Raw genomic sequence first — 26,084 nt, 5'->3', positions numbered from 1 at the left:
TTATATAGTTAATAAGACTTTCCAGTCATTTTTGGATGGCACTTGGACAGGACGTCTTTCACACTTCCAAACGAAATGCACTAACTTGGCACCAAAAAGTGGTCTAAGCTGAATCTATTTTAAAGGGTTTTGCAAGGCCTGCAAGGTCAGTCACAAATCACACCACATCACACCCCTCCTGCCCTGGCTGTGCTGGCCAGCTCAGTGATACAGGTTTGGCTTAATGTCAGGGGAACTGAGACAGGCTTGGAAAATGCTTCTCTGGTTACTAAGGGAATTGTCACTTAAAACTCTCCCTGCTGAGTTACGCTGCCCTTCTGTGAACAGTGGAGAAGGGAAGCTTTGTTCCTATTTGTACACAATTAAAAGAAATTGAGTTGGCAGAGGGGACGTGAAAAATATCAGAGCTGAGGATAATGAGGTGCTTGCAGTTTTCCAAAGCTGCTGTTGTCTTGCAGGAAAGACAAGTGGGGCAAGAAAATTCCCACTTCACTCTATAGCCTTCAAGGGGATTGCTGTGCTGCCAACTTCTCCCTGGCATTCACTCAGGAGCCGTTCCCCAGCTTCCTCCCTTCGGCACAGTGTGGAATGGCCGAGCCTTTGTAGGTTCACTCTCATGTGAAGTCACAGCGTGCTGGCAATATCCAAGGAGGTTTTTTTTCTGGAGTCTTTTGTTAGCTCTGCTATAAGTCTTGTGTTGGCTGAATCTCCCCTTTGGCACATTTGCCCATCCCAGCAGATCCCAGGAATCCATACCTGAAAAATCATTTTTCTGTTCTGTCACTGATTTTTGTGTTGTGCCATGACATGCACCAACCCTTTCTCTCATTTCCTTTCAACTTTCTGGCCATGTTTGTTTGTTTATTTGAGTTTTGATTTTTTTTCAGTTGATTTCATTGGTGGATTTGATCCATTTCCTCTCTACCATGTCAATGAAAAACCCACCAACCTTTTGTTCAAGCAGACATACCTGTAAGTATCATCTCCTGTGCTAAAGAGGCTGTGCTGAGTGTCTCTTGGTTTGGTGGCTCAAGGGTACCACAGGTTTGGGTTGTTCTCCTCCTTGCAGGTTGATTTCTCCAACAGGTTTTTCAGGCATGGAAGGAAGGAAAGAATGGACACCAGAAGGGGTGAAGCAGCCCCTGCTGAGCCCCAGGGTGAAGCTGGAGTTGCTGTGCTTGGCTTATGGCAGTGCTGTTGGATAGGAAACAGTGGGGCCAGCTGTAGGATATTATTGTAAACAAACTGCTGGATGCCTTTTCCTTGAAGAAAGCAAAGGGAGGTTTTTTTCAGCCATGATTGGTTCCCAAGCAGAAGCTGTGAGGGAAGAAGGGTCAGCCACAGCACTAGCAGAACACGATCCTCACTGTCAAGGTTAAATTGTGGTCTGTCAGGCAAAGCTTCAATGAAACATTTGTACTGGGGTAAAATTTATACGACATCAAGTTATTTAAGCTGTATTTAGCTCTGTGGACAGTCATAACTGAGCTGTGACCTACAGATCTGTGTCATTTTAACCACAGCCCTGTCTGTGTCATCCTCCAATAATCCTCTCACAGTAACACCACAAAATTTGACTTTGTTTTGGGAACAGGGTCTCCCTGTCCCTTGTTGTACTTCCAGGGATCCTGGAGGGTACAAAGGTAACGCTCCAGTGAATTAAATTTAAGTGAGCTTTAGATGGTTTGTATTCAGGATGGCACAGGTTTGCTCTTAAAGAGTTTTTTTTTTAATTTATTTATTTTAAATTCTGTTGCCTACAAGAACTGAGGCATCCATGTGTGGGGCAGCCCAAGAGTTCAGCTGAGACCACAGCTCTCAGCAGAAAGGGGAGTTCTCCACAGCAGTATCTCTCATACCAGTAATAAAGATCCATTGTTGAATTCCCCTTTCTGCCCTCTAATAATCCCTTCCCACTGCTTAAGGCACAAGATCACAATTTCACTCTGTCCACTTAAAAGCTAGTTCTTAATAAGATTCTGAAACATAAAGGCCAGTATTGTCTGCTTAAAACAGCAAGGAGACGTGATTTTTTCATATTTTTTAAATTGATCTGTAAGAGGCAGTTCAATATGTAGAGTTTTTTTTGAAGCAGCTGCTAAGAGAGGTTGTTTTGGGGAATAATGTTACCAGAGAGTAACAAAAGGAAGGATGTGAGGAGGAAGGAGAAGACTGGGACCGAGGGAAGAAAAACTCCCCCCAAATAGATTGGTAGATGTGCCCCTCCAATTTCACAAGAACTTACTGCCCACTTTGTCACTGCAGCACAAGATCAGGAGAACAACTAATTTTTGCAAAGCAGTTGAATTCCCTGTAACTTTGGGGGTTCTATACTGTTATTACAAGGGATGCTACAGGAGATTAAATATTGATTTCTCTCTCATTTTGTCACAGGGGGGTGGAATTTTTCATAGTCTACAGAAGCTGTGGAGCCTTAAGCAGCTCCCTGATTTACTCCTTTGATGCAGCAGCCTGCTGAAGGAACATCACACACTTCTACAGTGCTGGGTTTGGGCTGCCTTTTTCTTCAAATGACCAATTCTGCTTGTGAAAGGGGCTATTGCTTATAAATGAAGTTTTCTATGTGGGGAGACTAGAATACAGACAGAACTTCAAAATGTAAGACTTCCTGCCAGGGCCTCAGTAAGATGGGAAGCTGCTGCTGAAGTACACAGATAATTTTGCTGTTCCTCACTCCCATTCTTCAGCCCATCCCTTCTCTGTTGATGGCTTCTGCCACCACGCAAGAATATTTCTTTCTGGCTAACAGCACGTGAAAACAGCTGCTGAGCAGTAGATAAAGTGACCCTCTATAAATTTCACAGCAGCCACCAAACAGCAATTTCTGCTTATTTATTTCAGCCTTGCTATTGCCTTTCTTCCACATGTACGAGTGGGAGTGAGGGGAGGAAGGGATTATTGATTCTCAGCTAATGATACCATGGAGTGTTGCAGTCTGGGGCACTGAGTGCCAGATGCCCTCGTCCTGCTGTGAAAATCCTTTAGTGATGACTTGAAGGCATTTTTTTTTTTATATCCTGTTCAAGAAGATGCAAAACAACAAATACATCCAACTTCTTTGAAGTGTAAATTTATAGAAGAGCTAAGGATCTGGAACATGGGCTTTCTGGTTTTAGCTCCTTTTTGTTAATGGAAATGCTGAACAAAACCAAATATATTCCACACAACTACTGACTTGGAGCTGACTACAGCCATGAACTTTTATTTCAGGATGGCATCACTGCCTTGTCCTGATAATGCACTTGCTGGGCTGCCACAACTCTCTAACAGGATCACTTTCCTTGCTTCCCTAATGGAATTATCCTATTCACTCCAGTTTTATTTATCCTTTTCTGATAAGATCACACTCTTTCCTCTCAATGTGCCCTTTTTCCCTTGTCCTGGCTTGCATTTTTCCCTAATCTCTCTTCTTCATCTCTCCAAATTTATGAGTTTTCAGAGATCCAAGGCCCCACAGAACACTGACGTGACCTGGACTGATGAGCACGGTTTATACCCAAGACTAACTCTCACAATCTCTGTATTGAACACAGTCCAAGTTAGAAAACTTTTAAATATGCTGCCACAGTTCAAAGATACTAAAGGGAAACTGCAGTGTTCCTTGGCAGCCTAATTCAGTGGTTATCAGCTGCTAAATTCAGTATTCAAACTGAATTTACACCCCATTTCTGGCCCTCAGCTTCCATCCACTGCTCTGCAAGAAGTTCTTAAATACCTTTGCCTCCTACTAGGAGGAAAAAACATCCTTCCAAAACCTTTTACTGATAATAGGTACTTCCAGACCACAATCCAGTTATCTCCCAGCTTCATCATAGTGATATACTGCCTTCCATGACCTCAGTTGCAAGTCTTCAGTTAGTGGAAAACCTGACAAATTTTCAAGTCAGCTGTTATTTTTCTCTATTAAAAAACCCAACAGCAACAAAAATCAACCATCATTTTGTACTACTGCTTACAATGGCAACATTTAAGTGTGCTTCATCTTAATTTGTACCTCCAACACTTACACAGCAAAAATGGTTGTCTAAAAATACAGTTATTTCTATTTAGGTTCCACAACTGTTTCTGCTCTACATTTCATTGACTCCAGGGGAGTTTTGCTGGGATAGTTACTATTTCAAGTCACAACCTTAAGTAAAAGAAGCTCAAATTATCATGGAAAAATTGCTCTGGAAGTTTTACTGTGTAACAGAAATACCCTTAACCTCACTGCTGATTACCAGTTAAAGGACTACACTAATTATTTAATAATATATCAGGAATCTTGATAGAAGACATGTTAAAGTCTTCAGTGCCTGAGTTTCTGTGTCAAAGTTCTTAGCCAAAGGATAATAAATCACTTATTGAAAGTCAAAGTTACTCTCCTGAGGCCAAAAGAGTTTTCAGGAAGGAAAGGCTGAGCCCTTTCCCCTCCTTTATCTAAAGCCCAAGTTCAGGCTGGTGCTGGCACCACTGTCTCCCCTTGGGCTGCACAGCTCAGGCCCTCAGCTCCAGGTTTTGTTCCTGCTCACTTGTAGTCACAGAACTCTCATCATTTGAGGCAAAGAAGCATTTTTGCACCGATAACTGTGGAAGGGTTAACTGAGCCAGCTTTGACATTTCCCACTAAAGCTCTTATCTCCAAGCACCCTGCACTACCTGCCAAGGCAGGAGGAGGCCCAGAGCATCCTGATCATTTGTCAGCACTTCCCTCCTGGTGCCTCCATTTAGTCTCTTGACATCATTCTCTGAATTTGTTTCGGAAAGCATTGCTGTGCAATCTCAATTATAAAGCAGAATAGCCTCAAAGCATGATTCTGTACACAGTTTAGTGCTAAAGCAAGAACCTGCTGGGTGACAGGAGGTAGCCTCTATTTATTTAAAAGGTACAAGGATGAGCAATAGATCTTCCTGCCTTTTAAGACTGCATTTATAAGGCCAAGCAGCGAATTGCACAGTTGTGAAGCTCCAGCCTGTAACACTCACTGTGATCTGGCACCCCAAGTGCTACATCACATTAATGGTTTGAGAGCCTTAATTTTAATTGTGTGGCCAGATTTCCCTGACTTGCCTTTCCTCAGATCTACCAGTGGAAAGGGCCATATGGTTGGAGAGGGTGTGACTTCTATCAGATGGAGAGCTCAGTATTGACAGGGCAGCAACAGGGGGTATTGGTTAATTGAGTGATCTAAGGCTCCAGTTGGCAATCGCTCACTTTAATACTCCCTAATCAATCTTTTGTGGTGCAGTGGCTGCTGGCCATGGGCACGAAGCAGCTGTGAGCATGAGCACTAAAGGACTAGACCCCATACAACAGTCATCCCTTACTGGCTGAAAGGGGGTTCTTCAATAGATCAACTGATAGTTGATCTAACTAATAACATTAGTTAAGGATGACCAGAATACTTTACAAAGGAAACTTTTACTTAAACAGTAAAAAAAAAATCCCACTTTGTTTTGAGGAGAGAAGAAACCCCACAAAACAAAATGCTTCTGCTTCTCTTTCTAGGTAGACTTTTCCCCAAACAAACAGTTTGCTGAATATCAACATGAATTTGCAAACTCTTTTCATCAACCTGAAGCTGCATGTGTAAGAGGTGATGTTTCAGCCAAAAACATGCACTCACCTTTACTGCTGGCTCCAAAAGTAGATCTGCTTATACTGCTGCATCTACACAAAAAGCACATCACCGCAATTTCAAGCAGCTACTTTATTCTAGAGATGACCCTTAGCTTTTTAAATTCCTAACCAAGTTCTGTGCGGCTCCAAATGCTGAGGGACCCATAGATCTAACACTTTGGCTGTTTTATCTGTTCCTTAGCCTAACTGCAGCATATTCAGGTCTGACATGTGCATAGTGTCCTTGCCAGGCTTGAAGACTACTTAACCACATTACTTCTGAGCTGTCAATCCTATTCCTCACCTGTAATAAGTCATACTTAAAAACCCAGAACAGGAAAAAAAAATGTCCTAATTCTTTCCCCACCATTTCTGTTCTCATAAGTAAGCAATTGAGTACTTGCTCCACACTGATGTCCCACATGCACCCTTTTTTCCCCCCCTTACAGGCCTGCGTAAGTGAAGAGGAGCCAGAGGATGGATAAACCTTGCACTCCACCACCAAAGGTGCTGTAGGAAACAGTCCCCTGTGGCCTGGATCTTTGGCAGAGGAAATGCAGGATGGTGAACTCCATTCCATGTTTTCGTTCCTTGTCTTCTTTCCAAACGCAATGAATGTACATCAAAGAATGGCCACACGGTTTGTAATTCTCCAAGTGCCCTGACGAACCTTTCCTACCATAGTCTGCTGGTACTAGCCAAGAAATGACACAGGCCTAGAGACCTCTGGCAGAACAAGTTCACCAAGAGCCTCTCTCAAGAGATGCACTTGAAGTCGAAGCTGCTTCCTTGCAGCCTTGGATCCATAAAGAAGGAAGCACCGCCCTGGGACATTTCATATGTTCTGTAGTTAGTGTCTTCCCCTTCTCCTTTCCCTTGTTCTGAAAAGAGCCTAAATCCCCTAACACAACTTCATCTCCTCCCTGCCTGTATAGGACTTGGTGGGGGCTCTTTACATTTGAGTTACTTAGGCTTTTTGGGGTTTTAAATTATAGTTGAGAATTCTTCCCTTCTTCCTCCCTGCCCATCCAGGACTCCCTTCCTCATCCTCTGTAGACTTGGCAATAAGCATTTGTCCTGGATTTCAGTGTCATGTGATCTAACTCCTGTAATGCTGAACAGCTAAAAACTACTACAAGCACCAAATCTTTACTCAGCACTGAGCTTTGCCCCATTTAAACATGCCAAGCCATTCTCAGAGCAGCTGCAGCTTGCTCTGGGTTTGCCCAGCTACATTAAATTAACACTGGTGTAGCCACATACACAGCTGAATCCCCCTGCAGGACACTGAAAAAGGCCTAGTTCTTCATGGATCACAGGTGGGTTTGTCCCTGCCTTCTCCATCGAGCAGCCACGCTTATTCCAGGCACAAGCCTGGCAACATTCCCATGGAAGATGGTTTTTTTTATGACAGGTTTTTTGAGGGGAGGGAAAGGGCTGAAGGGGGAATGGAAGTGTAATTAAGTTGCATTAATGAGCTGCAGCAATTAATAAAAAAAAACCCAACAACAGCAAAACCAATGTCAGTGATGTCAGCTGTGTCTCCCAGCACACTGAGTATCCAGAAGAGAAAGAGCACTTGGCCAGCCAGCTGTGGGATTCTATGTTCTGTGGCTGGTACCTTCCAAGTGCTGTCGTAATTTGTTATTGTCTTACCTAATCTGTTTGGGATTACTTGGCAGTTTTTGAAAAATGTTTTTCAGAAGAGTCAAACCGGAAGCCATGGTAGGGAGAAGTGTGAAGGAAGAATGAAAACAAATAAAAACATTAAGTGCTAAATCAAAGACAGAATGATGCAGCTTTTTTTGTCCCATTTCAAAGAACCCAGGAAGCAAAGTTTTCTTCTATAAGCCCAAATGTATAAGCACCAAGAGAGCATTTCTTTGGTTCAGTGAGGCTTCTATTCCTGATACCCACTGCAGATTAACATCCTGAGTTGTGGTTGGGTGCAGCTGCAAGTAAAAATGTTTTCTGCATAATTTTCCCCCCCTTCTTTTATCCACTGAAAGCCACAGCTTCTGACTGAGCAAGACAGACAACTGTTTTGATACTAGTGTCATGACTAGAGGAAGAAAAAGCTTAGCCATCTTTCAAACAGCTCTGCCTGACAAAATATAACTACTTAGTTATATTATTAGTCAATAGTGTGTCACCACTAAGTCAAACAGTGAAACACAAGCTACTTTCCATTTCAACACCATGAACAGAAAAGTGCATACCCTGTCTGTTGGCTCTTTCTCCACCTCGCCTTTGATTCAGTTCATTTCTGCATCCCACTCATTCCCACCTGCCCTGATGTTCCCTGGAGGGGCAGAAAACCAAAAAGGAATAGAAGAAGAATAAACATCCTCTAGTCGATGAGATTATTCCATGAAATATTTCATTTTTTGGGGGCTTTTTAAATGAATCTTCCCTTCTCTCATCCAAAACCACTAACTTCACATTTTTTGGTTTGCTTTTACTATGATTTCTTTTCCTCAGAGAAATTGCTGTGCATCAGATACCAGCAGTCATTATTGGCCTTGTTTGAGAGCAACCAAAATTCAGCCCAGATGGTAGAGAAAGCACAGCTTCAGCTTTGAACAGCTGAAACATTTCACTAATACTTTCAGGAAGGGATTCTTCTAGGTGGTCATATGAAGGAACTCCTGGAATTATTTTGACATCTGCATGTTTTTAACACTACACATCTCCAAGCCCTGATGCCACATTTACTAATAAAACTGATAAAAAACACTTGCCAAGTACTCTAAAGGGACTAAACATCAAACTATGCACTTAACAACATTACCTCTTGGCTTTAATACACACTGATGAAGTGAATAAATAAAAGTGTGATGACTGAGTAGCTTCATAACTACCACTCAACTACCTGTGTTCGTTGTAGCAGAAAGCATCAATTAATAGAAGGAAAATAAACACTGAGCCTATATTCAGGTAAGCCTATAACATGTAGTATCAATGACTGCCATAAATCATAAAAAGAAAAAAAAAAAAGCCACCACAGTCTGAGAAAAAACTAAGAGAAGCTACCAAGGGTCATATTCCACACTTAATTACCTCCTCCAGTTTTCATTATCAGAGCCATTCATCCTTCATGCTCTGAAAACCCCTCCTGGTCTGCTTGTGCTAGAGCCACTCTGAGCACCACAAGGTCACAAAGTGCTGAGGGCAGGGACTGGCAGTCGGTTCTACCCCCAGTGTGCTCTCAGAACAAGGAGCAGCTGAGGGTTTTGCTCCGGTGGGTTCCCTTATCTCCAGTTTAGGAGTGCCCTCTGTTGGGGACAGGCATCACTGGAGATACTACCACTTTAAAAACCTGTTTCTGGAGGAACATCTTGCCACAGGAAAAACCAGCTTCTCCCTTCCAGATGTGGAAAAGCCACAATTTTCAAAGTGTTCAATAAGAGAAGCCCCGTAAATAGCTGCACATTTCCAGCCCTGTAGTCCTGCTCACGCTTACTTTAGGTTCAAGCCACACTGAGCTGAGTTTAAGAGGAAATAACACTATTCCAGCACAGAGTTGGTTTTGTTTTCCCTTCTATGATTAGCACTTCTATTTAAACTGTAATATTTTGCTGTTATTTATAGTGGCAAAACAAAGCCAGTGATAGTTTGAACCCACACAACACCTAATTTAGCATGTTGGTGACATTCTGCTCTCTATGAAAGCTGCTGTCTGGCAGAGACCCACCAGTTCCTCCAAGAGTTGGAGAGTTCAAAATGCTCAACTAGTAATTTCCTTCATCTTTGCCAAGAACTTCACTACTACTACCACCTTCTTCTGAAGGCAGGGATGAAGAGAGCATCCACTCTGGTCTGGGGCTGGAACAAGATGGTCTTTAAGGTCCTTTCCAACCCAGTACTATGCCTCCATGACCTACATGTTGTCTTGTGAATTCCATGGTCAGAACAGTTACTTTTCTCATGCCCATGTAGCACTGAGGGACAGAAGTCATCTACAACCTGATGTCAGTCTAACATTTGAGGACACCACCACAGCCCTCCCTCCCCAAGGAGGGAATTGTACTAGAATCAGATACTCAGACCTCTAAGTTAAACAAAGGAAAAATTTTATTCCATGAAAAAGAACAGTTTATTTTTAAAAACATATTTCCTTTCCCCTTCAGTTAACAAGCTATAGTATGGACAAAACTTACTCTTTTTGGCTAAATGATAGAATATTTCATTTTAAATAAGAATGACCAGTTTAGTCAGCAAACAGAAGTCCTAAAAAGGTAAGTTTCCATAGCTATCTTCTAGTAGGATAGTACCCAACAACCAGGGAAGAGCTCCATGAGAAGCTTCCAGGAGACCATAGTGACCCTGAGCAAAGAGTCTTTCACCTGGGGAGGGCAACTGAGAGTAAAGAGGTTGGAGAGTCTACTACAGGCCAGGCTTTTCCACTTAGTTATGCAGATTTGAGTACCAGTAAAACCTGTCATTGTGATTGTTGAAAATTCAGCAAAAAAAAAAGAAAAGAGAGGAGGACAGGAAAGAGCTCAGAAGAAAAAGTTAGACTCTCCCCCTCCCACGACACATTGCTGCTGAGTAATCTTGTCTCAATGGAATGCATTTTGTATACAAAAACCCCCCATTTTCACTCAAACTTACTGAAGGAAGCCCTAGCAGAATAATCTCTAAACAACTGCTAAATGTGTGAAAAAGAACCAGAGCGCCTACTAAAAACAGCCTTTGATTTCAACACAGAGCAAAGATTCATTTGAGAACACAGGAATTTGGAGGAGAGTCTGTCAACAAAAGCCTCTCTTCGGAGGAGAAAAGAACCCAGCAGAGTTTTTCTGGAACAGTCCTTCAGCAACAGTACAGCAAACCAGCAACTCCTCCTAGAAACACTGTGCACAGGAGGCACATTTAGTGAGTTTTTACACATATGCCAAGATACCCTGCAAATAAAACTGCTCCAGCATCAATCTATTTAGTGATTTTCTTCCTCTGCTGTGTTATCAGTGAGCTGTATAGACTTATCTTTCCCTTTGGGTGCATCACAGCTCAGGACATGAAAGTCCTCACACTGCCCTGGATGACAGCTCTGCAGATGGGACACAACCTCAAATTGAGGGCACAGTCTCCACAAGCTACCAGGTGGCCACAGGGAACAAACACAACAGACACATCTCTGTCCAGGCACACTTTGCACATCCTTTCCTCTTGCAGGCGGCGGAGCTGTTCTTCTGTGCTCAGTTGAGACTCATCTTTACCAGAAAAGAAAAAAAAAAAAAAAAAAAGCCCAAACTGTTAATATTCTCACAGCTCCAGAGTGCCAGTCCTGGCAGCTTAGGAAGTCACACTGCAACTTGTTTGTTGTTTTGTTCAGAGACTGACTGTGGACATGGCAAAAGTGCCTCTCAGGCAAGGTTCATTTAAGCTGGAAGACTACAGCCATTATAACCTGGCTTATCTGCACAAGGTTCAGTTTATCTACACATGCTGGACTGAGCAGGGATAGAGATCAACATCACTTTACTGTGGTATGTAAATTATCCCAATAAACTGGATTTTTTTTTTTTAAACAGTCTGATTCACAGTGGAACTCTAATTCCTGAATAAGGGTTTCTAATGTAGGTACCACTCAAGTAAGCACATTCTCCCCTTCAGAATTAAAAAAAAAATAAATAAAATCAATTAATATAATGATTATTGATGCCATTATTCTCTAAATTCATCACAATTATGCCTAAGCTCAATTCCACCACCACTGTCAGCCCAGAGCACCTGATTCCTTTTGCTGCACAGATTGCATTTCTTCTCTTGATGTTCCAGCCTCCCTCCGAGCAGGATCTGTATAACCAGGAAAGAAGATGGTATTAAATGCTACCCTTTTCTCCCTCTCCAGACAGTGCTGTGTGAAAAGATGAAGCATCTTGGATCTCAGGAGACTTTGGTTACACACCTCTTGACTGTGCTCTTAATTTCACGTGCTCACTCACTATATAAGTGAACGTCCATATCAAGGCATGTGCACATCATATTCTCTCCTCAAAGCTGGTTTATCTATCAGACAGCAAGAGCCATCAGCTGCGCTTTCCTACTATTTAATCACATTTTCAGTTTTGTGAACTTCTCTTTTCCATGTTAACTTCAGAAATGTCAGACCATGCTATGGAGATAGGAGCCTTGGAAACTGCACCTTCAAGTAAACCTCACTTGGGAAACAGACTCCACAAAACAGGTAACAAGACAGACAAGTTGAGGAAGCTACATATCATCCAGACAAGTAGTATGGCTGTTTCTGATCAATTTATTGATCCAATTTTAAATAGGCTTGGAGTAATCATCCATCCTAGAAGCTTTGCTTCAGACAGCTGCCTCTGTCTGGATCAGATGTGAATTCATGCACAGATCTCCACACTGTGGAGCTGCTACTGCAGGTCTAAGGGCAGTGGGAACCCTTGAAGATATCTACACCAGAGCCTAGTGGAGGCAGAGATAGTCACTGATAACCCAGTAACCACAGCTCCTTCAGGTTTCTTTAAATCAGAATCCCATTGTTCAGCCTACCCAGGAAATGCTTGTGGGCATTACTCCTCTTAATTCCAGCTTAGGAAGAGAGAAGGCAGACCTGCAAGACACCACAGCAGGGCTCAGGGTGAAGGAAGAGGTGACACCCCCCCCGACCAGGTGTGGAGCCAGGCCTACCTCTGCCTCCCACGGCACCGCTGCTCTCTGCCCGGCCCGACTGCAGCAGATCTGAAACCAGCTCAGACTCAGAAAGGTAGAAAGCCCCAGTCAACCCAAATTTATCCTCTACCAGGTTTGCCACACAAGTGGGGTCAAAGCCCATCTGCAGGACGTTGTGCACTATGTTACGCTGATCCTGAGAAGGATGAGCCAGCTCTTTCCAAGCACTCAGAGGATCTGTAAAGCAGCGAGCAGATACTTTACCAAGAAGGCAGAACTTTTTGCCCCAAGTGTGCCATTCCCCAGAGCTATTATATATAAATTGGTATTAATATACTCTTAAGCACTCCTCAAGCTATCTATATAGCTAGACTAACATCCAGATTTACAGTTTTTACTTCCAATCATAATTTACAAGCAAGTTAATCCAAAGAAATTTCATAAAAGCCCAGGGAATAATTTTGGATGGTTTGTTCTACTGTATCAGTAAACTAAGTCTCTCTCTATCAGTGAGCTAAGTTTGGCCTCAGTCCAGAATCCTTATCTTTGTTTTCACGTCCCAGAACAGAAGCCTTAAAATTGTTTTCATGAATATCAAGTGGAACATCCCAATTGAAGTGTCTCCTACCTCAGTCTAGCTCAACCATTCATCAGTAACAACAGAAGTAAGAAATTCAGCTGGCAGCCTGTACAAAGTCTTAAGTCTTGCTTAAGCTCATGGGAGCCAAATTTCACCTGCTTAAATTTCCAGGAGCAACTGATGAATGGGAATAATCCCCAGGATCAACATCTTCACAAACATCTAGACCCTCTAGCTGTTCTCTCGTGTCTTATCAAGCTTGTTTAAAATGTTGCAGTGTGAAAGATTCTACAGACAGACAACAACATCAAGAGCATGCACAAGTCAAAGGAACATTGGGCAAACACTCAAAACTCACACCATTATCCAGGCTAGCTAAATGTCTCTGGTCTTAGACTAAGAGGTCTCACAAGAACAAGTAATTTTGTTTCTTGAGCTAGAAACTCTCCTAAAAATAAAGTGAAACTGCTTCTGGAATATCAAAACATCTCACAAATACCATGTCTACAGAGTACACAGTAGCTGGGGTGGGGTGGCAGAACTGAGACCACACCACTTCCAACAGAAGATGAAACACAGAAGATATAATCACAGCACTGACCTTGGGAAGGAGGGGAATCCTGTTCAGTCTGATCCCAGGAACGCCTCTGAAAAATGACACAAAAAGCAGCATGTGTTCAAAACTCCCCCATCTACCAAACTTCCATCTACTACACACAAAGTACATAATGACTCACTGGAGCTAGCAGGGTGGTAGAAAAGGTCTCCTGAACACTGCTAACAAATTCTCTCCCCTTTGAATGCAATAAAAATTCACACCTATAAGCAGAGAGGTTTAAACATATTAGCACAGGATCTCTCAAGTCAAAGTAACATGAGTAGTTTGCATTTTAGAAGCAAAGGGTGGTATGAGTTATGAGAAAACTGCTATATATTCATTAAAGATAGGGTATCATGGGGTTTCTCACTCCCACTTCCTGCACAAAGGTTGACAGTAAGAGGTTCATGATTCCTCCCCTTTAATTCAATCTTCATGTTTTGGAATAGACCACAGAACTGTGATAAGAGAGCAGTTCACAGAAAAAAGAGCCATAAGAACTGCTAAAGAAACCCGAGGTTTACAATACATTTATTTTTGTACCTCAGAGTAGTAGTAATCAAAGCTGTTTGACTTTGTGTCAAAGAAAGTGATTTTAATTGAACTCTTAGATAGTGAACTCTGGGTCAAATTAGAAAATCTCAGGTCTGAACTGTGCCATTCTACCTGAGCTTGAATATTTTATTTTGCTTTTAAAGTGAGAGGTTCTAAATATTTCTAGCCTATGGGGAAAAAAAAGCCAAATCTATCAGTGTAAAATGCATGACCCATCTTTTGATCTTGCTGTGAGGGGCATTTGTGAACTCAGACTGACTTACTCTGGATACCATTTGGCATGTTCCCTCCAAGGATCATCTCCGAACGACCAGCTCCTCACACCTCCATCACAGTAAAAGCATCTCACTACATCACCTCGTCCTGAAAGGGATATCAAGAGGTTATTTTATATCTGAGACACTTGGGTGCTCTACTGACCCTGGAGGAGAACCTGGGGAGGGAATGGGCATAAAACACAGGCTGATGGAACAGGTGAACACGTGACAATTTACCAGCACCGTGCAGGGGCAGGAAATCAGTTTGAATTCCCAGAGCTGCAGCTGGTTGAGATGATTCCAGACCTGGGTCACAAGCTAACAGGCAGCATGAATGTGAGCACCTGAGCTCCCATGTGTACACACACACACCTTACCCAACCCCTCCTCCACTCTATTTAGAGTAGAACTGTAGGTAGTTATAGCTATAAACACACTGTTCACTAACCACAATCTGCCATAACCAGCAGGCACAGGCAGGCAGTGTGCACAGATTGCATCTCACAGGTATAAGAACTTGCCACAACGTGGTCCCTGCCTGCTCTGTGCTTCTCTTCAGAGAAATCGCAGGGGGAAAAAATCCAAACACCATTAAGAAGAACTGCAGATAAGTGCCCTGCCCTGAGGACACTGAAACAATGTCAGTAAAGACCCATGCCAGTGAGCTTGGGTCACAGGCATGATCTCCCAAGCACTCATGTTAGAGCACTGTTTGGCTTCACTCAGTGCTCGGTTCCAGAGTTCTCCTGGTCAGGGGACTGCTGGGGAGTGCCATGTGAGACTGCTGTGCCTAATGAGTCCCCAGAGTAAGTCTGTGCTGGGCTGTCAAGCAGCTCTGAAAGTGATAAATCTAACACAGAACACAGCTTTTTAGTTGGATTTATAGCAAGATTCGGGTTATGCAGTTTGAGTGAAAACCTTGCAGAAATTGAGATGTACTAGCAAACTAACCTGTCACTTCTTCCAACTCAAGCTAAAAGAACAGAAGGGCAGGTACTTGGGCTTTCCTACATCCCTGTCACTGACAGCTCAGATTTTTCCAGCTATCACAATATTTAAGGCTGGATTTTTTTACCCGCTCCCATCTTTACCAACAAATACTACTTAAATAAGTGGAGAAAGGGGGAATTCAATCATACTTCAACAGTGATTCTGAAGTGTTCAGGTTTGTTTCTGCTTAGGGATCTTTAATTTATGGAACCTGCCTGTGATTCCTTCCATGTCTCAGTTTGACATGCAAAAACAAATAGATCCCTTCATATCAAAGTCATCACACTAGTAACACACAAGTATCCCTAAATTATTAGCTTCCAAAAACCAGAAGGACTCCCCTCAATATTTAATTGCAGTCAAGCATTAACATAGTGTAAATATTTCCTCTGATTGGTCAATCCAGAGAGGAATATTTCTTTAAAACTATTACCTAATCAGCAAAGCCTTCTCAAAGGGAAACAATAATGTTATATTGACATTCACATGCATGTCATTACAAGAAATATTTCCTATTTTACTAAAAAAAATTGGTATCTTATTTCTGAATTACAAATCTGGACTTCTTAGAGCAACAACTCACAGTGACAGCCAGATGGGCTGACTACCTACAGATTTCACTCAGATTTTGGGGTTTGAAAAGAGAAGGCTTCAGTGTAAGACACTTTATACAAAATATGACATGCCAAGCAAGCTCCTCAAGTCCTTTTAGAAGTGCAACTAATAAACAAGCTCAATGGATCTTAAAGCACACACTTTTCTTCCAGTAAAACATTTGTTCAAAACACATCACTTTCTCCACTCATGCTGGCAAGGGAATTCACTTACTAGTGGACCCCTCATTACTCAAACAGGAGTTAAAGTTGAAGTAAATTCTGCACAAGCAGCAAGTGAAACAGCACATGCTGAAGGAAGGATGCGGTTTCTAACTATAACACACATATTTGCAAGCATTTGTAAAAGCAATAAAACATAGTGCAACTTTCAAAAGTTAACTTGAATAAGAGTTAAGAATATCTACCCAGGGTACCTACCTGTGTAAAAGAACCCTGCACTAGCCAGTTGCTCTGGATGAACGTCAGAATTTTGTGGCCAGTTCTCAAAGGTAGAGAGTCTCATCTCCTCTGTGACCATCTCTGGGTATTCTGGTTCATTGGGCAGGGCTGTCTCCTCACTGACCATCCCCTGCAAGAGACTGAGGAACTGCCCATCCACAGTGTCAAAGATCTCCTGAAGAGACAGCATCTCTTGGTTCCCAACATCCTCACCACAAATGTATTTACAGGAGGGGAAGAAATTCAGGTGCTCTATTATGGGGCAGTCCCCGGCTCTCCAGTCTTTCAGGACACCCCCGCAGCAGAAACACTGCACTTCATCCCTGGGACCCACGTAGAAGAACCCAGCCTCGACCAGATCTCGGGGGGACACAGGCGAGGTGCGTGGCCATCGCTGGAAAGTCCTGAGTCTCCTCGCCACACTCCTCATGCTGGAATCGAAGAGCTGGGAACAGGCAGCCCCGTGCTCCGTCCCCTCGGCCGGTGCCGCGTCCCCCATGGCCCTGTTCTGAAAGAGAGGACGAGAAATCCCAGAGCAGTCAGCTGGATTCCCGGCGTCAGGCAGCACTCACCCTGTGTTATTTGTTCCTCATCCCCGTGTATATTCCAGAAAGCTCCTGGTGTGGACAAAGCTGAGCTTGTTTCGGAATTGCAGCCCAAACACAGATCTGGTGCTTCTGTACTTTGCTGTTGAACTTTTGCTGAGCCCTCACTAGTGTCTGATGGGAAGGGACCAGCACTTTCAGAGCCCCCCTGCCAATTTATAGGAGAGATGGAACATAGAGTGGAGGGGGAGGGCAAAACCTGTGCTGCCTCCCAAGCTGAGCCAATCCAGCTTTAGGCAACTGATCTGCGAGATAAATCCCCAGTCATTTTGCTCAGCCTTTAAACTAGTATTAAAATTTTTTTATTCCTAAAAGCAGATTTCAGCAAGCATGCCATAACAAAGCTAAGAACAGCCACACCCAAACAAAAAGTGTCTCATCAACTCCAGTTTACAGCCAAACATTACACAAATCAGTAGATTTTTCATAATTGTATTGTCCTAATTAAACAGTGAATATCTAGAAATACCTCTATGAAAGGGCTTCCCCAGGGGATAGCCTAAAATAATTAGGTGCAGTTTCTATGAGGTGTTGTTCTTAAATCAAGGATTTTCTCATTTTTCTCATTTTCTGCCTTTGCTAGTTCTGTGCAAGAGGAAAAGTGAAATTAAAGAAGTTCCCAAGTGCCTGACTATCCAACCCCTCATCCTACTTAAGGTAACAGCCCTTCCCTGTGTCAACAACTCAGCTACTGCTTCCAATACTTTCCACATGGCTGGCAAAGACACTCTCAAAATGCCATACAATAGCACAACTGAAAATAAGGAACAATTTAATGAGTTACATCAAAGGAATTCCTTTGGATTGAAGTGTGTGATTAACTGGTAGATGCAATCAACTTTTTTTTTTTTAATTTATTACCCTGAAGATCCTTTCACCACCTAACTCAATAGGTAAATTCATCCCAAGGAGGTGAAAACTACCTACTGGTTATCGGGACTAGGCATTATAAGCACATAGACCCCAAAACATCACACAGGAAATACAAGCAAAAAAATATAAATAAGCACCCTAAAAAATTATGGGGTTTCAAAGTTGGTACAGCACATTAAGATAACTACAGCAGTGCACTCTTTGGAATAGGCACAGAGTAAAATACAAACAAGTGGAGACCGCCTGTGTAGCAGCTACTCTGCAATAAACACCATCACAGAGACCATGAAGGGGCTTAAGAAACACTCAAACCAGTACCTCTGAATTATTCTTCCTCTTAACAAAGCGCTGCAGCATATTCAGGGAGAAAAAAAAAAAACTTGAGAGGGCATTTTAGTCACCAGACCGCAGCCAGAGTTAATAAATCCATCCTCCATAGGTATTACACATTTAGTGAGATTCTAAGAGCAAAACCAAGCTTGCTCAACCATATACATCTCACAGTGAAAGGTAGCAAGGAAGACAAAATTTATTAGCAACTAGAATTTTCTTCTATGGTGACAGAAAGCAGAGTTGCAGGAAGCAGCTCTAAAGTTTCAGAAACTGTGCTTTATTTAACACAATAAAGTGGTTACTCAAGAACTATGTCACTGGTATAGAGAAAAATCCATACAAAAAGAAAAAAACCAAAGCCATTAAGTCCCTGATACCAGCAGAATTTGCAAGCTAAGCAAACTGAGGAGCACAGAGTTTTTTCAGCCTGCACAGCAGATTTTGCTCTCAGAACACAGAGAAACAACAGAGAGGCTTGTTCATCAGGCACAGCTCCACAGTCAGTGCTGCTCTCATATTGAGCCCTAACAAAACAAAAGCTATAACTCTTGAGCTACAACAAATGCTGGGGTTCACCTACACAATGAACAAGTTCTCAGCCTACTTCCACTTAGGAAATACACATCAGAGCAAGTTTCATGGTAGAACAAGACCAAAATTATTTCTTCCACCAAAACCTTCTTTTTTTTACATAAATGAGAAATGCAATATCAGAGAAAAAATATATTTATCTTTAGCTTATGAAGAACCCCATTATGGTTTACCTGCACTGAAGACATTTATATGCTCTGCAGAAAATTCATTAGCTTGGCTAATAAGGCTCTTCAAGTTAACATTTAAAACAGTTACACCACCACTAAAAGCCTACATTCTCACACAACCCACTACTTACACATTAATACAAAGCCAAAGCAACATTACAGCTCATATCAACACTTCCTTACAATTACACAATGAAAATAAAACTATTAAAACAAACCCCCAACCACCAACTTTACCTGCAACCTAAGAACAAAACTCCAGAACGCTTCCATGAACTAAAACTCTCTCAACTCCACAAGCTTCACACAATTCTCTTCCCAACAACAGCAAAGGCTCTTTCAAACAGGCAGAAATCCTTCCTTGGTGGAAGTGAACCCAGCTGCCTCAGAGGCTATTTCTAATGCTTTGTTTTCCCCTATTGGCTGGGTTTGGGCTGAAATTCCCTATTGGCTAATGAGTTCACATTTGATCTTAATAAGCATGGGGGTCACCAGGGAAGAGTACAAAGACAAGCTTGAACTTTCTCCAGAAAGAAACCTTTTGGGTCCCTGATGAAAATAATAATAGCAACTAAGTCTTGGGATCCTGTTAAAACCGAGAAGAGTGCCAGGCACGACATCTTGGTTCCTGTGATACAATGACTCCCATCTTCCTGCTGAGACTCTAATAACAGTATTTCTGCATTTTTTTCAACTTGCTCTCACATGTGTGTTTTGCACCTTACATTTCTTAAGAAAATGTACTGTAAAATTAACGGATAAATAGCAAGAAGAATTTTCTCAAGACAGCTTGAACAGATTGCCTTGGCTTTACTTTGGGATCAACGCTCTTTTGCTGCCATTGCATTTTCACATTTTGAAATCTTTCTATTCCTTTGCCTTCCTGTGGTCACAATTCAGAATGGAAGATTTTAAAGGTAGTTTTGAAGGCTGCAATTACTTGAAAATGCATTTTCATTTACCACATTTCTGCCTGAGAGATGAAGCTTATTCTAAACTGTGTGCTTGACAAAACATCAGTTCTCTGTGCAAACATAAGAACACAGGTGGCTTCTGTTTATAAAAAATGATAAATTAGGATTTTTCTTTGAATAAAAAGATCGAGTCCTTTTTGTTACAGGCAAGTCTATACAAATATTTTCATTACAAAGAACAGTGTTGGGGGTTTTTTAATTAAATGCTCTTTAATGAAAGTCCCTGAGCAGTAGAGGGCAGTGCTCATATACAACATTTACAGAGTCTTGTAACCAGCGAATGTGTTGGGGTTTTTTTTGTCCTTAATGAATTCATATGTAATAAAATAAATATAAAGATAATTGCACATTCTCTTCTGCTCCACAGATCCTGTTCTTTCTAATTCTATGTTGATTTTTGAAGGATATGTCCTAAAAACCTAAGATCCAGATTTAGCAAAATCCCTCCTACAGAGGCTGTTTGGGGACTGCTGATGGGTTGTAGCAAATCACTTGTTAATTTATAAAATGATTGATAATGTTGGTCTTATGAAGCATTTTACAAGCAATGAACACATCTTGGGCTGCCTGTAACCACCTGCCTTCCCACAGGTGACCTTGGGAGGTGCACTGGGTAGCCCCCAGTGTGACTGTTAAAGAGGGAAAAGCTGTATAAATCTCATAGGAGCTCAAAAGCACCTTCTGTGTTAATTGACAGCATTTGACTGATTCTGGCAGGGATTATTAGGTTTTTTTCTCTGTATACACAACATTCTTCCATCATAGAAGCTTCAAGACAGGTTTAAGGTTGGTTTAATATGAGGATACACTTGTGATTTTGGGGAGAACGTTTCACCAACAAAGCAAAGCTCAGGAGGACTGGTGAGATGATCATAGCAGAAGAAGATGAAGTGACATCAAGTATGGTGCTGAGAGCAAGTAAAAATAAGTCACTGTGTATAAATGATGGGGAGTTTATTATAGCACACCAAAATTTGGAAAGCAAATAACATATTCAGTAATGTGTTGTATGCAGCTAATACTGACCTTTTTTAGCAAGTCACATACATTTTTAGTCCCTTTTCAGAGAATTAAGATGTCCTACTGAACTTCTGAATGCTTCTTACAATGAAGAGTGTCGTGAGCTAATGACAAACAAATGTGGGAATCAGTAAACATCAATCAGGAGTCCAGGATAGCTCGGTGATAATGATCAACAGTGCCATCACTAGACAGTGATTTGAAACACTCGATGAAGAAAAGAATATAAACATAATTAATCAAAAATATGTTTACTAACATCAACGTGATTTGGAAGGAAAGCAATCAATAATTACAAGGGCCAAAATATAGCAGGAGACAGCATGATGAAGAGCTTGAAAGGGCTGAAGTGACTGGAGCCCCTGGAAAAACTCCAGCAGAATTCAGCATCTCTAACCTTGAGGTGCTACACAGCTGTAAGGGGATGAAGCTGTTCCATGTGGGTTAGCTTGAGGAAGACTAATGTGCTTTCATCAATAAATTAAGTGTTTACTGAGGAAAGAGGCTTTTATAGCAGGGGGAAAAAGGTATTGGTTGGCATAAGCAAAGAAACAGGCTGGAACACAGATAGAGGTGCCACAGCTTGCCACTGCAACTGGTGTGTAAAGGAGCTGGATATCAAACAAATTTATGGCATAATTGCTATTCTCACTTGCTCAGAACCACTGTTAACCACTATGAAGACGAGGATCCATTTTTCAGAACAAAACATTCAGACTTTGTGATATAACTGCTTTCCAGCCTGAAGCAGAGTAGACAAAATCATTACATTTGTAGCCCTAGAAGTAGATGATTGCTGCTGTTTCTGCATTTAGGGCCTTGCTTCCCCTCTTCTGGTTGCCTCTTTTTTGTCTGTCATCCTTCAGCTTCCTTCACACCGAAGGGCCAGCTGGTCTCATCCTGCAGCAAAGCACCTGCACTCTCCTGCTCTCCAGGGAGTTGCTGTCACTGCTCCTGCCACAGTGAAATCCGGGAGGGTGCCTGACTGCTCAGCTGCCTCCCAGTGCAGCGCTGAGGGACCAAAGCACATCGCTGGCTCTTGACACAGAGCTCCACAACATCCATAAAACAACTCCACTGTGGACAAGCAAAAGGATCCAACCCAGTGAAAAGTGACTGGTCACCCCTGGGACAAACACAAAGTCATTCCCTTAGGGCAAAGCTCAGAAGTCTCACTGTGCTGTTTCATCCAGCCCAAGGTTCTTTCTTTTCCCACAGCTTTACATCTAAAGGGATCTTCTCTGCCTAGCAATGTCTTCCTCGCTGCACTTCTCTCGGGGGACTTTTCAATAATAATGAAAAACAAATTTAACACATTAATAATACTAAATGATTTATTGCTCCAAACATTAACAATCATTAATTCTGAAAAATGTTGCTGTGAAGTAAATCATAGAATCACAAAATAGTTTGGGTTGGAAGGGACCCTAAAGTCCATCTCATTCCAACCCCCTGCCATGGGCAGGAACACCTTCCACTAGACCAGATTGCTCCAAGCTCTGTCCAATCTGGCCTTGGACATTTCCAGGGATGGGGCAGCCACAACCTGTGGCAGGGTCTTACCACCATCTGAATAAAGAATGTCTTCCTAACAGTGAATCTAAATCTCTCCTCTTTTACTTTAAAACCATTCCCCTTTGTCCTATCACTGCATGCTCTTGTAAAAAGTACACATACTATAAATACAGACTGCCAGAACTAATGCACAGGTGAGTAACAGATACCCATCTTGTGATTTCCTAAGGATTCAACTCTTTCAATCTCCTGCCCTAATTCTTTCTCCTGGCCTCCCCTGCCATGTCATTTGATTGCCTCAAAACTTTATGTATTGTAATAGCTAGAAATAGCTAAATGTAGCTTGCAACATGATTCATGAAAGTGCTTCAAATCCAATCCTATTAATACACCAGCCCACAGAACAGAACACAGTACATATCAAAAGGAAAATCTGCAAAGCACAGCAGATACTCAAAAAATCACTGGAGGAACTGGCCTTAAAATCCTACTGTGATTTGAAAGAAAAGCAAACATGCTTCTTCCTTGGAATGAGGAAAATCCTTTCAAAACTTCATGATTTCAGTGTCCAGCCTATTATAAAAGCTATTTCTTCTATTGAAGAGTGGGTTGAAAATGGTTCAACGCTTTTTGAAAAGGTAAGTGTTTGTAGAAAACACTTCCTTTTTTATTTCATTAAATGGCTTTTGGAGCTGACAAATTTGAGTTCCTTTTTCAAGGGTCTTTTTTTTCCCTCTTTATTTGGCTTTCTATCCCTTCCCATCTTTTCCAGTGAACATAAACACCATAAGGGGAAAAAAAAAAAAAGAAATAAAGAACAAACCCAAACCCCACCCATTATTTGTTGCCTTTCTTTTTGTTTGTTTCCCACAACATTCTGAAAACTTAAAAAAAAAATAAATTTGTAAAAATTCAATACTGGCCCAAATTGAATGAACTATTTTCAGTTTGCAGCAGATCAACAATCTAAAGATCCAAAGAGCGAGTGGAGGGAATTACAGTTTCTGGAGAGAAATGTAGGGCTAAGTACAATTCCCACAGTGAGCATGGAAAACATGAATGATATTCCCTTTCTTCCTCCCTTTCTAAGTAGCATCGGGCAGGTTTCCCCAAAGATCAGTTGTGCTTCTCCTTCCTCTCTGCTCCTGCCTCTCCCTCTCACTGACTGACCATTTCCTAATTCCTTCTGATTCTGACATGGAGGAGCCTCACATTTGGGCTCTATTCCCTCTATCTACCCAAAGCCAGGAGGTACAGGAACAGAAAATATGTAGCCTCGTGTAAACTGAGTGGCATTGCTACTCCAAACTGCTCACAAGTTAAACTAACAACTCCTCAGAAGAGATTGCAATCCACTTGTGACCGATGCACCTTCCACCATTCAGTCAGTAAATTACCTTCAAAGAAGGACTGGTCAGGCATTATTATGACTCTAATGGAGCTCATCCTGCTTTTTAATTGGTGGAAAACCAGCCATCAAGAATCATAGGAGCAAGAGTGAGTTGCCAACCATGAAGATGGAGACACGGGAGAGTCCTCGTGCTCAGTTGTTGCTCCGTTGAGCTCCTTGTCTTGCAGAGAACAGCCTGTGTGACGCTGATGTCAGATGGGATCTGTTCACAGGCCACACTCTTTGCATATGATTTCCCTCCTCACGTTTTCGCAAAAAATGTGGCAGTGACACGAGAGGGAGAGAAGAACAGATACAATTTTTCCGTGTGTCTGCTTTTATTCTCCACCCTAAAATGATGGAAACGAATGCTGGGTCCTTTTTTTGGTAACATTCCACGGGGGTGTGGGGCGCAGGAGGGAGATGATTCCAGCACGGCAATATTTTATTTTCCTCCCTGTTCATAGGAGAGAGGGCTGCATAAAATCCCTGTAAATTCTAAATTAAACAAATAAACAAAAAATCCAAAACACTAACAAAAGTATTCTGTAATTTACACATGAACTCTTAGATTTCAGAGAGGGTTGGCACAGGAAGAAAAAGATGTGTGTTACTTTCTCTTACACTAGAGGAACATACCACCTTACTTCTCTCAACAAAGCCAAAACCAAACCAAACACTGTGGTACCTCCTGGGTTACAGTGTTACACTCCAAGAGTATTCTGAATTATTTTATATATATATATAAATATGAATATTGCCTTGTCTATATCCATCAACTGAGACTTCTTGTCTTACTGCTTTTATTCCTAAAAGATCATGTGCTTTTCAACGGATAGACAAGATCATTCTTAACGTTACCAGGAAGAACAAACAATTCCCATTTTCCTAATGCAAAGGAAAAAAAAAATACTCCCACAACAACTCGGGTGTACACATGTATGTATATGCCTGACATGCTGCCTTTGAGTTCAAACTAACAGGTAGAGCCTCCTAGCAGAGTCCCCTGTACCTTGGGATGCTGGAGCAAACACAGTTCCAACATTCTGCCCACATGCACTCATGGTGAGGATGATTCACAGTCACATCGTTTCTATATCAAGACTGGTGAACATACCCAATCACATGGACTCTGGAGCAGTGCCCATCACCCAAACATCCAGCCTTTCTCTTTTCCTTCCGGACAGATGTTCCCCTCTCCAGCCACGCTGCTCACTGTTTTTCCCTCACGTTTGTTTTGGAAGCTCTGCTCTTTGGAAGGCCTTTCCAGCTCACTCAGGGGCTCTCCAGAGCACAGACTTACTGACTTGGTCCATAACTAATGGAATTGTAACAGGTCAGGTTGGATGGGGCTTGGAGCAACCTGCTCTGGTGGAAGGTGTCCCTGCCCATGGCATGGATTGCAATGAGATGATCTCTGAGGTGTCTTCCAACCCAAACCATTCTGGGACTCTAGAAAAATATCAACTATTACTTGCAGCCTAAGGCAAACAGAGAACCCAAAGCATCTTCAGGTACTGAGGACGAAAGCACCTCTCCTCCTTCCTTATGTCTGGATGTCTGATCAGAAAAAGGACAAAAGTGGACCATTCATTGCAAATATTTTATTAGGATAATAAGCACAAACTTAAACTACCAACTTCCAGCCATGTGTACACGGAGAAGACTCTGGTTTTAACTGTGTCTAAAGGAAAGAATGATCGTGAGGACTAGAATTTGCCACTTTGACCCCCAAAACTAAGCATGGAGATGTTACAAGTCGTCTTAATTTCTGGAAGTTGCCCTGCTGAAATCAACACAAGCCCGGCTAAGGGGGCCATGACTCCACCCGGGTTCTGCAAAACCCCTGGAAGGAAAAAAAAAATTTAATCTGATAGTTCTTATCACGAGGGGAAGCTGCAGACAGCAATGAGGTCTCCCCTCAGTCTCTCCTTCTCCAGGCTGAACAGACCAGGGGCGAGAAGCGGGGTCAGCGCTGCCACATCGCCCTCAGCCCCCTCATCCTCTCAGTCCCCTTATCTCCCTCAGCAGTCACTCCCTTCATCCCCTTCATCCCCCTCATCCCCCTCAGCCCCCTCAGCCCCCTCAGCCCCCTCAGCCCCCTCATCTCCCTCAGCCCCCTCATCTCCCTCAGCCCCCTCATTGCCCTCAGCCCCCTCATTGCCCTCAGTCCCCTCATCTCCGCAGTCCCCTTATCCTCCTCAGTCCTCATCCCCCAGTCCCCACTCCCATCATCCCCTCAGCGCCCTTATCCCCCCCAGTCCTCCCATCCCCTCACCTCCCTCATTCCCCCCGTCCCCCTCAGCTCCCTCCGCC

At 42.4% G+C, this 26,084-nt stretch overlaps 2 protein-coding genes across 5 annotated transcripts in view; one reads left to right on the top strand and one right to left on the bottom strand.

Moving 5' to 3' along the window:
• NKAIN4 (sodium/potassium transporting ATPase interacting 4) overlaps nucleotides 1–8,465 on the top strand; it is a 51,706-nt gene extending 43,241 nt beyond the window's left edge. The window contains exons 6-8 of one of the 4 annotated variants that reach the window (XR_003538760.2): nucleotides 888–972; nucleotides 5,514–5,597; nucleotides 6,070–8,465. Coding sequence is in view for 3 of the 4 variants with exons in the window: in XM_027710663.2 (XP_027566464.1) it covers nucleotides 888–972; nucleotides 6,070–6,079 (95 nt within the window). In the remaining variant the exon portion in view is untranslated. Of the gene's footprint in view, nucleotides 1–887; nucleotides 973–5,509; nucleotides 5,599–6,069 lie in introns of those variants that run through there. The other 3 variants (XM_027710663.2, XM_039378537.1, XM_027710664.2) reach the window with 3 other exon arrangements.
• A 1,515-nt stretch (nucleotides 8,466–9,980) lies between these two features.
• BIRC7 (baculoviral IAP repeat containing 7) lies at nucleotides 9,981–25,707 on the bottom strand. The gene is made up of 8 exons (XM_027710438.2): nucleotides 25,405–25,707; nucleotides 16,277–16,805; nucleotides 14,259–14,358; nucleotides 13,580–13,661; nucleotides 13,444–13,489; nucleotides 12,281–12,499; nucleotides 11,357–11,422; nucleotides 9,981–10,836 (listed from the first exon to the last, which is right to left on the bottom strand). The coding sequence occupies exons 2-8, from the start codon at nucleotides 16,794–16,796 to the stop codon at nucleotides 10,634–10,636; spliced, it is 1,236 nt and encodes a 411-aa protein (XP_027566239.2). The 5' UTR covers nucleotides 16,797–16,805; nucleotides 25,405–25,707; the 3' UTR covers nucleotides 9,981–10,633.
• Nucleotides 25,708–26,084: the final 377 nt, after the last annotated feature.

Source organism: Pipra filicauda, unplaced genomic scaffold (genome assembly GCF_003945595.2).
Source record: "Pipra filicauda isolate LSUMZ 115617 unplaced genomic scaffold, ASM394559v2 scaffold13_size5146498_pilon, whole genome shotgun sequence".
NCBI classification, from domain to species: Eukaryota; Metazoa; Chordata; class Aves; order Passeriformes; family Pipridae; genus Pipra; species Pipra filicauda.
Note: the sequence above shows the minus strand (reverse complement) of the source record. Positions and strands in the feature narration are given on the sequence as shown.

Bases quoted from the DNA above. Each gene is read 5' to 3' on its own strand.
- BIRC7 (XM_027710438.2), bottom strand. From the start codon at position 16,796: ATGGGGGACGCGGCACCGGCCGAGGGGACGGAGCACGGGGCTGCCTGT. The intron at 13,490-13,579 runs GTGAGTCATTAT...GTCATTTTTCAG, and splicing joins CTACCACCCTGCTAGCTCCA to AGGCGTTCCTGGGATCAGAC. The intron at 10,837-11,356 runs GTGCTCTGGGCT...TTTCTGGTAAAG, and splicing joins TGTGCAGCAAAAGGAATCAG to ATGAGTCTCAACTGAGCACA.